We start from the raw sequence: 14,217 nt of genomic DNA, 5'->3' as shown, positions 1-14,217 counted from the left end.
GTCAGGCCAGGGAGGTGGAAGAGAGACTCTTCTTAGTGCATACCTGAAGAAAATAATGCACACACACGTGACTCATTTCAGCGCTTCCAATTGGCTACATTCTTGAACCCATTTTATAAATAGAATTACAGCTTTAAACATTAGATGCGCATCTAATATATCATTGAAGATCTTCCACGAAGAGGGGGCTATACTCAAGGAGTTTCGCTTTTGGCCAACTTGTGGTTTGTCATGCACCTGACAGGCTCACACACACCAAAGAAAATCCACCACACAAAGTGCGAAGACAGGAACAGGAGCGGAGTCTTAACTTCCTTCACAGTAATCACAACTTCCAGAAAACGAAAACCAAGCAATTCTTTTCGAGATATTTTACATTGGTGGTGGATCCTGTGAAAATCTGTTTGCACCACCTTTCTTCACAAAAATATACATTATGTACATCAAAATACCATTTTTTTTTCTCCATTTGTTTTTCCAAGAACATGAACATTTCATGATCATTCTCAGAGAAAGACAGAGTTCTAATACGCTCTGACATATTTCTTCAAGGTAATTACTGAACTTTTACACATTATCAAAAACACAAACAAATCTTATATTGAACTACGTCAGTCCACTTTGTATAATGACTCGATATCACACAAAATTTGCTGGCAACAGTCCCACGACAGCATTACGACATATCCACACTTTGACTGAAGTAGTTATGTACCGTACAGCACATGCCTGTCCTCTACTGAATTTGCAGGACACGACCACAAGAGGGTGCTAAAGCACTCATTTTACTTCAAGATAGGAGAGAGAGGGAAAAAAAAAATCTACAGAAGTAAATCATTCTAGCTAGAGATATCAAAACTCTCTAGTATCTCGTTCATGCCTTTTTCTGCACATGATACCCACACACACATGAGCCTAGCGCTGTATTTTTGCTTGCCTTTACGAAGTAGCCTGGCCTATTTTGCTTCTCTTTGTTTGTTTTCTTGCTTTTTGTTTTAGACAGAGATTTTTGCGAGTCCTCTATAAAGCGTCAATCATAATCTGACTCTCAAATGGGGGTGGCAAACCACTTCCCCTAACTATGATGGTGAGGGCGCCACGCACTTTTCTGGACCCGTTGAGGACGAGTCCCGAGTTATTCTGCTAAGTGTCTATGGGAAATGGGTATTGTAGCAAACTCAGCTAGTCCCCAACAGGCTAAAATCATTTCCTTGGGAGTGCTGTTGCTTTCAGGTGAAATGAGTTTTATTTCTGATGTAAGTGTCTGCTTATTAATCACAAATTTCTATGTATGCCAATGTTTGTTTGCTTTTTTTTTTTCATCATACATTGTAGCTATTACTGACTAATTGGTGCTTATCGAATTATATTGATGTAGGGCAATTTGTTAATCAGTTGCAATGAAGACAACTTGACTCAAGAATCCATTAATTTGTGCAAATATCATGTTTAGCATGTATTCAGATGACTCTTTATGTCAGGCTGCAATGTATTAAGCAAGAAAACAAAACAAAACAAAACAAAACAAAACATATCCAAACTGTCAGGCACTCCACTACCTGTATATCTACTGGTGTATAAAGGCCCCTGAGCTATAAAGCCCTGCAGGACTTGATACCCAATTATGACAAAAACTTTGTTAGAATGAAGTAGAAATTCAGGTTCCAAAATCATCATCCCCCCATATATCTTCATATCTTCTTGTGTACCTGGTGGCTCTTGATGCTGATTTTGTAATTCTTCTTCTTTCTTTCTTTTCAGAAATAAAAGAGGAATGATGGCGGAATTGCGTCAAAAGCCGCCAAAACCTATTATCAAACAGTTTGTATTTGTAAATAGGAGTTTCTGCAATTTACAAGCATTGCTTCTCAGCAGGTCTCCTATTTATTCCACCTGATCTACATATATAAATATGTTAAGTCTCTTATCAGCTATCTGTCATGATTGTCAAATCATTGATTTTTGTCTTTTCGCCCAATATTACAATTTTGTAATTTGTTATTCTTGGTGGAATTGAACAAATAAATTGAAATATAAATTGAAAATTGAAATTAGTTCACTGTTCAGCTGTAACAAAATTTCTATAAAATGAAAGAAAACTGCCAGTCCAGAGGACCTCGTTAGAACAGCAGTCACCTGCAGTCTGACACTAGAGCTTCAAAGACGATGGCCAATCCACAGAGGACTATCAGCAGATGTGAGATAAAGGAACAAAAATAGATTAACCCGTTGAGGACGGTTTGATTTTGCAACAACACACATTTCCCATGTGTGTCGTAACAAAATCAGGTCGTCGTTAAATTCAAATGGATCACAGCAGCCCACCTTGGGCTCATGGATCCTGTGTGCTGGAGGTTAAAACAGGTGGCTTACCGTTGTGATGAGAGAGATGCTAGGAGTCAACTTCTTGGCATGGATGAAGGAAAGGATCTGGGGTAAATGTCCATCCTTGGCGGCAGCATAAGGTAATCTGTGAATGACATTTAGAATAACAACAACAATTGGTTTTATACACTGACTTTCTACTGTGTTCAGGTGCCCAAAGTTTTCCTAAGTATAATCATCTCTGTTGCTGGAATCGCAAAGGGGCAGGTGCATTATAGGCATCTGAGGGCAATAATAGTTCCCTATGAGCAACATTCATACCAATATTTTTCACTTTGTTGGTATATTTTGTTGAACAGGTCAAAATGTCACAAGTAAAAACATTTCTTCCAATGGCAGATATCATCTTCCTTGTGGTTGTACTGTTTGGTTTTGGTGATATCAATTTCTTCTGCCACTAGATGGCAGTATTGCTTTAATGACATGGCACTGGAAGAAATATTCATCTCTTTCCCAGTGAGGGCAGCAGGCAATGCTTTAAACGTGTGATTTGAATAGTTCAGATGCAGACCCGTCTGTTGAGCTAGACAAAAACATTGTAAATGATAGTATTCTTTTTTTTTAATGTCCTGCCAGGTAGGGAGGCTAAGTTGCTTTGTCTGGACTTTAATACACATTTTTTTTATTCTGTAAGAGGTGTTCATCCAGAAAATCTTCATAACAACATAAAAAATATTGGCCAATACTAGCATCACTTTATACAAGTAAATGATGGATAGTAATGACTACTCTCAGAGTGGATCTGCCAATGACACTTATCAAGCTTCACTGGTGTCACAAAGGTCAAAGTTTAAATTGCATCCTTACCTCCCTGAGGCAAACAAGTTCCCGTTTGCGGAGCCGAAGGTGGAGAAACACACGAAGATGGGAATGATGAAGGCCATGGGACCAAGGGTGCGCTCTGCAAACGTCTGTCAGGAAAGGTGTGAGGTAGAGATTGAGATAATGATGGACGAAAGCAATGAACATACACACGACACAGGTTACTTTGAATAAATTTTTACCTTGCTACATTTATATGTGACCCTTTAACCAAATTATCCTGATAAGGTTACAGACTTTAAAACAAAACAACCATAACTGCAAAATAGTGATTTGGCTGAAAAATGAGCAATCTAGTTTTTTCAGTACTAGTACATTAAAAAGTTTGATGGTTCAATATCTCCTGTCTGAATTTTCAAAGTCAGCCACTGTCAGCCACTGAAATGATTTTGTTTTGCCATGGGTGTGTAGAACGTTCAATTCAAAATGATAGAAATTCACAGAGCAAACACACTATAATCATAACTTTATGAATGACAAGCTATGAATATAAAAAGAAAACACTACAGTGAGTTTACATCACATGGGTATGCTAGTAATGCATGTGTGGATCCCTCCCTGAGCAAAACCTTTTTGTTATTTTTTCTCTACTGTTACATAAAAACTCTCAAGACAAAACTTTTATGAAAATATAAACTTCATCTTGAACAAAATCAGGCCAATGGAATAACAACTTTAATATGTGGATGTAGTGGTAGGCCTACGTGTACATGAGAGTCATGCAGTGGGACTGTGTATGTGGCCCAATAAGTATAACGGTGACATGATATTTCCTCCTGTGACATTTGTTCCAGTCTGATTTTCTCCAAGGACTTTGGGTAAGGGTTGTAAATAAATAGGGTTTTAGATTTAGTTTGATGTGAGGATTAGGATTAGGGTTAGAGTTATGTTTCTAGGTAAAATTTATGTTTGACTTAGGGTGCAGATATCTAAAGGGAGCAATTGTTCGCAGGAGCAAATGTCATGGAAGTAAGTATAACGCTACGTACCACTGCCACTGCATTGGAGTCCAGGAGTTCCTGGGGTGACATGACGGTGAAGTAGGCTACGTTGACTAGCAAGTAGAAGAGCGCCACCAGTGGGATACCGATGCCAATGGCCAAGGGAAGGTTTCTGTTGATGGAGAGGGAAGTACATCATGGTTTGGGCTCTTATTGGTTTATGCCACAAATGCAATCTTTTCTGTGTAATAATGAAGACAGCTGCTGGGAAAAGCAGTGTATGTTTTAAGCATACTACACTGTATATGTGGATGTCCTCTACAAAAACACAATGCTGGATTACACAATATTTGCATGGAAGTCAAAATGCACTGAAAATTTCATTGTACGCTTACATGATATTCTCTCACCTTTTCAAAATAGATAAGGAAAACTGATTTGTACTTTGTGAGCATCATACCAGGTATTTCACCCTTCTTTTTTTGTTCTTAGTTTTTCACACTTTCGTTTTTACTCATCTCCAGCCCAGCACTCCTTCCCTACAATTACAAGAAATATTCACTAACCTGTGTTCCTCTATCTCTGCTTTTTTTTTCTCACTTTTATACACTTACAATAAAATTTTCAGACAAGTTCAAGGAATGAAAAGACAAGCTTTTTTTTCATATCAAAATAAAAAAAGACAACAGATTTTGGTAAACAAGATGCCCAGTATGTATATTCTTTGATATAACCTCATCATTACAGAAAGCAATCAGCTGTCTCCTTATCATTACTCTAGATGTCAAAATCAACGTCTATCCTGGTCAATCTATCTCATTCATACCTTGTTGGGTTGACCAGCTCTTCTGCTACAAAGTTCAGGTGGTTCCTGAAATCAGAGATGACATGCACAGTTGTTACTCAATGATCATTATTCATTTTCATATCATCTATAATATTCATACCTACATATGTGTGTGTGTGTGTGTGTGTGTACACATACATATATTTTCTGCCTTCATACACTTTGCAGCATTTTCAAGTAAACATGTCTAAATAATAATAAAAAGACATTTGATTTGATCTGTTTCTATTTAATCTCAAATGTATAAACATGCATATGGTTTTTACGAGGAATGAGCATTAAATGTTCTATAGATGTACGTTGCTATTGAAATGCTGTACATCATCATCATCATCATCATGAGTGGATGTCATAGCTATTCAAAACTTGACTGAGACATCCAAACATTAGTTTATAGGAGACATAAAATATCAACATGCTATAAACTCATGTTCAATATTCGTTTGTTCATATCAGTTTTTACAAATTCAACAGGCTATTAAGGAGGACATAAATGGCATGCCAATGAATTCCATTTTGTGACAATATCATTTTAATGAATTTATATGAAATCCTTGAAGAGCAATCAAAATATTGTGAATATCATTTCAGTAAAGAAATAAAGATATAATTTCACGGTGCATCCATCAAGACTTCCAGTATACTAGTAATACTCACCAGCTTTCATATGCCCATAATCCTTGGTAGAATGCGATTCCGTATGAGAATGCTTTGGGTGACGATCCTATAAACGCTGTATTGGCTGACAAATATTGCGTTCCCCCTGCAAAAATATTGTAATGAAAGAAAACAGTTAAAATTCCTTGCTCTGTGAAATAAAAAAAAAAACTGAGAAGTCGGTGATTATACAGAAATAACACTGTTGCCCCAGCTTCAAAGGATTGAACAAAAGGGGGATGAAGCTAGAGCACTAGTAGGATTTGTTGTTTTGACTTGTTTTTATGAAGAATCAGACTTCAAAGCATGAAAGATGGTTCATTGGAAAATGATTCTGCTCATGCTACAGCTGATGGGGGTGGGGTGGGGGTAAAACTGGTGGGGAGAAATGGGGAAAGGAACAGAAAGAGGTTTTAAAAGTCAAATTTTGCTGAAGTAAACCATCATGACACAGATCAAAGGTGCCAAACTAGAAATGTTTAGTTTATAGAAAACTACTGAACAATTATACAGCTGTCAGCTAAGATGGGGATTACTATTTTGTAATTGCTGACACCATCACTATATGGAAATTTTAGCAAAAGACTACAGCAATGGAATAATTCAAAATCAGGCTAAACCTCTGTCCTGGTTGTGATTTGCATGAGAAGAGAAGAGGATTAAAGTGTATCTTTGGCCAAAAAAATACTTTTTGATATGTGTAAGAGCTACATTTCAGTAATCTATTACACCAAGAATCAGAAAAAAAAAACCCATTTTCAATATTAGCAAAGAAAAATACATTTAAAGTTATAAACATACCATTAAAGCCAATGGGTCTGAAAAGAAAACAATAACTTTGCTATTGTTCCCAGGCTGCCTAATCTCTTGCTGGTTTCTTAATCCCTTGCTGGTTCCTGAGAACAAAAGAAAGTTGATAGTCTTTCCTTTCAGACTCACTGATTTAGTTCTTATTTTCTATATCAAAATATACTTTTTCTTCATTTATATGTAACATTTTTTTTCTGATTGTTGGTGCAACAGATTACTAAAATACATCTCTCTCACATATCAAAAAATATTTTTTGACCAAAGATACACTTCAAGGTAGACTAAAGTATGTAGGATTATTTGGGAATGATGAAAGGATCCTGGACTAATAATAGAAGTTGTGTTCAAGGGAATATTGTGCTAAATAGGGCCATAATCAGAAGAGTAAACATGCAACCACACATCCCCCTATGACTCAAAGAGAAGAAGGCCATTCACAAAAACATTGAAAAATTGTGACACCTATACTAATATCACATTTCCTTGAAAGCAGCAAGGCAATGCTGCTAAAATCAATTCAAAACATTGCCGGAAGATAGATGGAGGTGCAATTTATCCAAGCTTGCGTGAAGTTTGCTGGGGCAATTTTCGATGAGAATGCTCGCAGCAAAAATATCGGTTTAAGTCACATGACTTCCTTTCGGTGTTTGGGATCCTCCCTGTGGAGGCAACTGATACAGGCAACTAAACTGGCTAAGGGTATTCTTACATCATTTGCATGCAGCAGGCTGCAGAGCCAAATACAAATTTGCATAAAGATAAAAAAAAATGGCAGTGATATCAACTTTTTATTCTCTGCAGTTTTGAATTGGTGGTGTTGTTTTTATTATTTTCAAATTGGTTGTGTTTGTTTTTCGCTGAAGTATAAATGGCTAGGACAAAGATTGATACTTTTTATGCCTTAACATTATATGAATAAGAATGGGCCTTTTGAGAGAGAAAGATGTAATAGGATTTGAAATCATTCATTTCAATTCATTTAATAGAGATCTGTATCCCATTGCTGCATTACATTTAAGTTGTGCCAGTTAGTAATCATGAGAATAATACCAATAATACTTTTTATATAGCACTTTCATAATTCCCCTATTATGCTGCTCAAAACACTTATATTATATACATTATATAATTGTATTAGTCAAACCTGCCAGAAGGTTCCCATACTTTAAATGCTACACACATACCCCTGCACAATACCCAGATTTCCAGAGGTATAAGGGGTTTAATGTCATACAAATTTTTCTTTTATCCAAAGAGATACGAGTACAGTAACAGAATGTGATACAGTTAAAAACTTCACATACTGTGTAAATGTATGTATAGATTTAAAGAGATGGTACAGTTTCAGTTGAGATGGGGCTTCAGGTTTCCATCGCTTTTAATGATTTTTTTTCTTTAAGATAATGAGAAACATCTTATGAAATATGAAAGAGCATATAATTCTAAGAGGAATTAATAGTTTATTTGATGAAAATTGGTTTTGAAATGGCTGATATATATATATTTCTCAAGCAAAGCAATACTAATAAAAGATGGGACCCACCTCTTATTAGGATGGCTTTGTTTTACTTTGTTTTTGGCTATCTCGGCCATTCCAAAACCGATTTTCATCAAGTAAACTTTAACTTTGAATACCACTTAGAATTTTATGCTCTTTAACATTTCATAAAGTGGTTTCTAAGTACCTCGCAAAAAGTTAAAAGCTGAATCCTCACCTCAACCAATACTATACCATCCCATTAAGCACACAAAAAGAATCCTTAAAAAGGCAAAGAGATTAATTTTAAGCAGAAATCATTCCTTACATCTGATCACACTATATAATGATATTTATCCCAGATATGCTATCACCTCATTGGAAACATAGAAAGAAAAGAAATATATTGCAGCGAGTCATTGCTAGATTTTGCAGGAGCATAGATTAAATGCAGCAGGTGAAAAACAATGGCAAAGGAGTGAGAGAGTAGAGACCACTGTATCCAGGTTGGAATCAGCCATGACACTCACCATATTTGTCAGCTATCAGTGTTAAAATGATGGATGAAATTTTAAGACACAAGTTACTTCAATAAGAATAAAATGCAAGCTCTCCAACACATCGTTACAGAAAAGAACACAGTAAAGAAAGGAAAACATAAGACAAGGAAATAATGGTCACGAAAGTGACAAATGTCGAACTGTTACTGAACCGTTTATAACATAATCAACACAAAACATATACAGGATATTGATTCAAGATGTGACCATATACATGTATTTTATGACCAGACCACTGACCACCAGTAGTCTTTTCAAACCTTATCCCAGTGTAGTCATTTACTGAAGAGAATTCTCAATCTTTTGAGTTGAAACATTTTTGACAACTCATGATGGATGGATGAGGAGAGCGGAGATAGACGTGAGCTACTTTACCTTGTATAGAACTACAGACAGACACACAAGTGGTTGAAATTAATGCTGTCTGCACAAGTCAACAGGAGATGTATCATGCTTTGTCTGCGAAAATTTGTTTTGACTCCACTGGACAAAATTTGCTGAATCCCTTGTCGAGGCAATGAATCATTCCCACTTAACCCATTCTGTATCGGGATCTGAAAATCCTGTAGGGTTTGTAGGAGATTTATCAGGTTCCCATCAAAAATGGATTAAACTTGGCGACCCTCGTGACATAAAGCTGTTTGCACTTGTAGAGGTGTATTTGCAGAGAGTAAACAGTAGTAATATGAAGGCAAGTGTCAACACTTGCAACAATTTCTACTTTCACAGATGAGCCCATATGGGACCGCAGGCCACTGTACTGTGACTGCTCTATGCTAGGTTTTGCAAACGCACTGACTCATTACTGCAGTCCTGTAATAGGTGAAAGTTTTATTTTATAAACATTCCATGTTTCTACCTGGTACTTGATTTAATCAGTAATGGTACAACATCTCACAGCTTTAAATTATGTTCCTGTCTCCCATGGTATAAGGTTACAAAATATTACATTAATTTTTGCCCTCTTGATTGTTTGACACTTGAGACCTTACACCAGGATACAATTCAATCTTTCCTAAAAAGTGTTGTCACAATGTGAGACACTAAATCAACATGGCAGTTGAGTTTTAACTTAAACGCACCATATGTTTTCATGTGGGAAAGTAAGTGTCAAAATGGTTCACACAGACTGGTACACATTTCAAGCACAAGCCTGGCACACTTACATGTACTCTTAAACTATCAGTGGATTATTTTACAATTTAGCTGCATGTATGTCACTTGCATCTTTTACTTTTTTTCTCTGAAATTGACATTAAAAAAAGGCTAAAATAAATGAAAATATGGATCTACTCTAGAGCAAGGGAAAATTAACCTAGAGTGCAAGTGTACACTATGTTTTTCTTTCATTTGAAGTCTTTGTCATAATATGATATAGGCCTATTCCTGGTAAGATTAATGAATGTCAGTGTTTATACAAGGACATGATTTTTGTAAGATGGTACTACTGCAATCTCCACTTCAAGATATTGAAAGAGGTGAGCCAAAAATTGTAGATTTTTGTGTACATTGTACGTGAGAAGTAGGTCGCCAGTAGAGGCGAGCCGTTTGAGAAGATGAGTGTGGAAATCACTCCAGCTGGTACCGGATTGCATCACGCTAAAACTTGGCAACCTGCCAAGGTGAATGACGTCCGTCGCCTCCCCCACCCCACCCACAAGTCGGCTGCTTGCATCAGCAAAGCCAAGAAGTGGAACAGGCCCTGAAGCCCCCGAACGCAAATCAGGAAAGGTCAAGCTGGTAGTGGAACAGCACTTCCCGATCTTTTCCGATTAAATCAACGCAGACACATTTATACACAGAGGGCTCAAGAATCAGCCACGCTTCATGTTTACAATAACAGATTTTTGTTCTTGAATGTCCCACTTTTCAGAATCCCTATACTAAATGGATGTGTTCCCTTTTAAAGGGACTGTACAGTACTGGTTGAGGTAGGGATTCATGTTTTGAACATTCCTAAGTGAGATAATGAAAAGCCTCTTCTAAAATATGAAAGAGCAGGTAATTCTAAGAAGGATTCAACGTTTATTTGATGAAAATTTGTTTTCAAATGGCTGAGATATCAAAAAAAGTGCTAATAATAAAAGGCGACATGCCACAACTTTATCAGGATCTCTTTGTTTCACCTTGTTTTTGGATATCTCAGCCATTTCAAAACCGATTTTCATTGAATAAACTTTTGATACCCCTTAGAACTGCATGCTCTTTGACATCTCATAGAGTGGTTTTTAAATATCTCGCAAAATGTTAAAAGCTAAATCTTCACCTCGACCAGAACTGTACACACCTTTTAAGTTTATGTGATATGCCCCTAAAACACCACAGCCTGTCACATCCGCCATAGCATACACATTTTTCCTGTATTTATGGTACTAGGTAGATGGAGAATGACTTTTGATCTATCACAAAGTGTATCATGGCTGCAAATATTTACTAGCAAATAGGGAACAATAAATTGTTGCATTTATGCATTTACACACATGTGTGTATATTGCTTTAGAAATTCTGTTATCATTCCCACACACATATTTCTCACTAAATGACTTCCTATGGCTAGTGCAAAGTTAATTTTCATATCTTTCCTGCCATATTCAGTTTGCAGACTGTAAAGGTATAATCGCCGTGCACATAATATGTACCCCTCGGCACAAGTGATATAGATTGGGGAGAGTCTAATCTACAATGAAATAACAGTGTAAACAATGAATTTGTTAATCACAGCAAGGACATCTCATCTCCCTGATCAGAGGAGTCTAGTCTATATTTGAAGTACACAATTTGGTAACACAGTGATATCACTTGTGAAAAAATGATGAAAAAGAACAAAGACTTTTTTTTTTCATATTCTCCATTCAAGCAAGGCAACAAAAAATGGATAAATTAATAAAGTGATTGAAAAGAGAACTATGATAAGGTGTTTTTTTTTTTTATAGCAAGATTAGATTTTAGATTTTTTGATTACAGATTTTAATTAAGTTCAGAATAATCTCTACTTTCATGAATGTTAAATCGTTATCCAGTTGCATGTTACAATATGTTGTGTGATTGTTGTTTTTAGTCCCAGTGTTAAGCATTATTAGGTTTTAATTTTTAGAAGGTTAAATTGATATAAGGTGATGAGATTGTCATTTGGGAGAAAATAGACATATGTCATCTCACAACAACCAGGTACACATAAAAGCTCAGTGTTCACTGAATAAACATAAAAGTCAGTAGAAGGCAAGAGCCTTGTAAATGTGCCATAAACTATAAAATTTGAGTGCATTGATCGATTCTCTGTCTACCACCAACCACACACTGAGGCTTAGTACAGAAGTCTATGACTGTAACAGAGTGTATAGCATACTGTACATGAAACACTGTAATTTCATGTGTAATTTGGAGTCTTTTGAATGCAAGGTAATTATGAGCATTTCAATAACATACCACTTACCGGTAACCATGTACCGGTATTTTTATCTATCATTGCATCGTGTAATTAGGCAAGTATCCTAATAATATGAAACAAACCATTGCTAACTAGATATATCGCTACGGCTACTGATATGCCTCCGCCATAATGCATGGTTCTCCTAATAGGTCTATAGTACAATGTCTTGACAATGTGTGATGACAGTTTCACACAATTGGCAAAATATTAAAATGACAGGTTTGACACAAATGTGCTGAATGTTCACTTTCCTAGAACTAGGTTCAATTGGATGAATGATTAAAATGTCAGAGTGCAGGTATTTGGGGAACTGACGATTTTTACTTGACATTTGACCCTTTTATAAGTTTATGCATTGAGTAATTTCCAAGGTATTAAGAAAAAGTATAATTTCAGTATTAAATGTGAAAATAGCATTATCTAAACCTGGCCTTTGACCTTTGACCTCACAGTTCCAAAGAGAATCACTGTTAGGTTGAACATGCATAAATATGTAAGTTTCATGATGATACCTTGAGTTACTTTCGACATATGGAGGAAAAAGTGCAATTTAGCACTTTCACTTGACCTTTACCTTTTGACCTTTGACCTTTTGGCAAGAAACTTCCCCAAAAATATATATTGGGTAATACATGCCATACATCAAGTTAAAGAAAAAAAAATTCAGGCATATTGCATTTTAAGGAAAGTAGTGATATTTTGAGGAGTTGATCTTGACCTTTGACCCCCTGACCTTTGACCCATGACCCCCAACTTCCCTAGATAATCACTGCCCATCGGTACAAGCATATATACTAAGTTCCATGAAGATACCTTGAACCATTTGCGAGATATGGAGAAAAACATGAAATTTCATTTTTTTTCCACAAAATAACCTGTGACCTTTGACCTTTGACCCTGTGACCCTAAAATCCACAAAAAGTATTATCCCCCAAGGATATACCCTCATACCAAGTTTGATGTAAAACCACCACACGGTTCTTGAGATATCGACAAAAACAAAACGGGACGGACGGACGTACGGACGGACGGACGGACGGACGGACGACCCGAAAACATAATGCCTCCGGCCACTTCGTTGCGGAGGCATAAAAATTGGGGCTTTGACATTTATGTGGGTCATGGTCTATATTCAATGGGTGTAAGGGGAGGGGGTAAACTCATATAATTACACTGGGTATCACTTTGTCATTGATTTGTTGGCTAAAGTAAGACTGCATATGGAAGAAAAGCTTCCCATTATTTGGATCACATCTTCTTTTGTGAATACTTTGACTAATTCCATTTCTTCATGCTCACTAAACAAAATTTATTCTATTTCATGATTAAAGCACATTTGTATGTTTGTAGATAATAATATGTAAAGTGGGCAAATTACATCCTCATTTCAGAATAGCACTTCCAGAAGATCAACAAAAATCAACCAAGGCCATTATGAATGTGCATATAAGTGAAATATCAGCTCAAAAGTGGATATTTGCAGATGACCAGTATGTCTGTATAGCATTTCTAGTGAAATTTGAGGCCACTGCTTGAGTATAATAAAATGCAGTCTATCACATTCAATCAGGGAGATGGGAAGAGAGATCTCTTCCCACCTCCCTGATTCAATTAATGCTATGAGTTCTTCTGTTTAAAGACCATAATTTACACTGATTCTTTGTTTTCTTTCGATAAATATGACATCAAATCACTTTATGAGAAAGAAATTTTCTCCAAATCAATGTTGGTCATCTTAACTTGTTGAGGATGGACTGATTTTGCTATGACATGCATTTACCATAGACAAGTTCCTATGTATTCTCGGGACTCGTCATTAACGGGTTAATCGGGCCCTTATCACACCTGATGAGGTGATAGGTCCCATGACATTTGCTCCTCTGACAACTGCTCCCATGAAATACAGTATTTGCACGCTAAGCCAAACATAAATTCTACCCACAACCATAACCCTAACCCTAATTCTTATCCTCACATCAAACTAAACCTAAAACCCTATCACAACTCTAACCCCAACCCTATATCCTTGAAAAAAATTAGACCAGAGCAATTGTCCCAGGAGCAAATGTCATGTCACTGAAGTGATGACATTACTTCAGGGGTTTCCATTGATATGCAAAAAAAAAGTAGTATCTTCTTCCTTCAATCTGTTTAGGAAATCAAGTAGATAAATAAACCATCTTCCTGTGCATTAAGTTATGGTAGAGTTGTAAAGAGTTAGGGTAGCAGCAATGGTTGGTTAGAAAAAAATGGGGCTGTAATTGCTAAATGATACACAAACACATGTA

The 14,217-nt window shown here is 36.4% G+C and overlaps 1 protein-coding gene across 1 annotated transcript in view; it reads right to left on the bottom strand.

The window, feature by feature from the left end:
- LOC139741303 (b(0,+)-type amino acid transporter 1-like) overlaps positions 1–14,217 on the bottom strand; it is a 39,258-nt gene that overhangs the window by 12,832 nt on the left and 12,209 nt on the right. The window contains exons 5-9 of the mRNA XM_071651892.1: positions 5,653–5,758; positions 4,975–5,019; positions 4,197–4,320; positions 3,193–3,296; positions 2,374–2,470 (exon numbers count right to left, since the gene is read on the bottom strand). Of these exons, the coding sequence (XP_071507993.1) occupies positions 2,374–2,470; positions 3,193–3,296; positions 4,197–4,320; positions 4,975–5,019; positions 5,653–5,758 (476 nt within the window). The remainder of the gene's footprint in view (positions 1–2,373; positions 2,471–3,192; positions 3,297–4,196; positions 4,321–4,974; positions 5,020–5,652; positions 5,759–14,217) is intronic.

The sequence above is a fragment of the Diadema antillarum genome, unplaced genomic scaffold, assembly GCF_040938485.1.
Source record: "Diadema antillarum isolate AM-2024a unplaced genomic scaffold, OU_Dant_1.0 seq00000919_RagTag, whole genome shotgun sequence".
In the NCBI taxonomy this organism is placed as follows: Eukaryota; Metazoa; Echinodermata; class Echinoidea; order Diadematoida; family Diadematidae; genus Diadema; species Diadema antillarum.
Note: the sequence above shows the minus strand (reverse complement) of the source record. Positions and strands in the feature narration are given on the sequence as shown.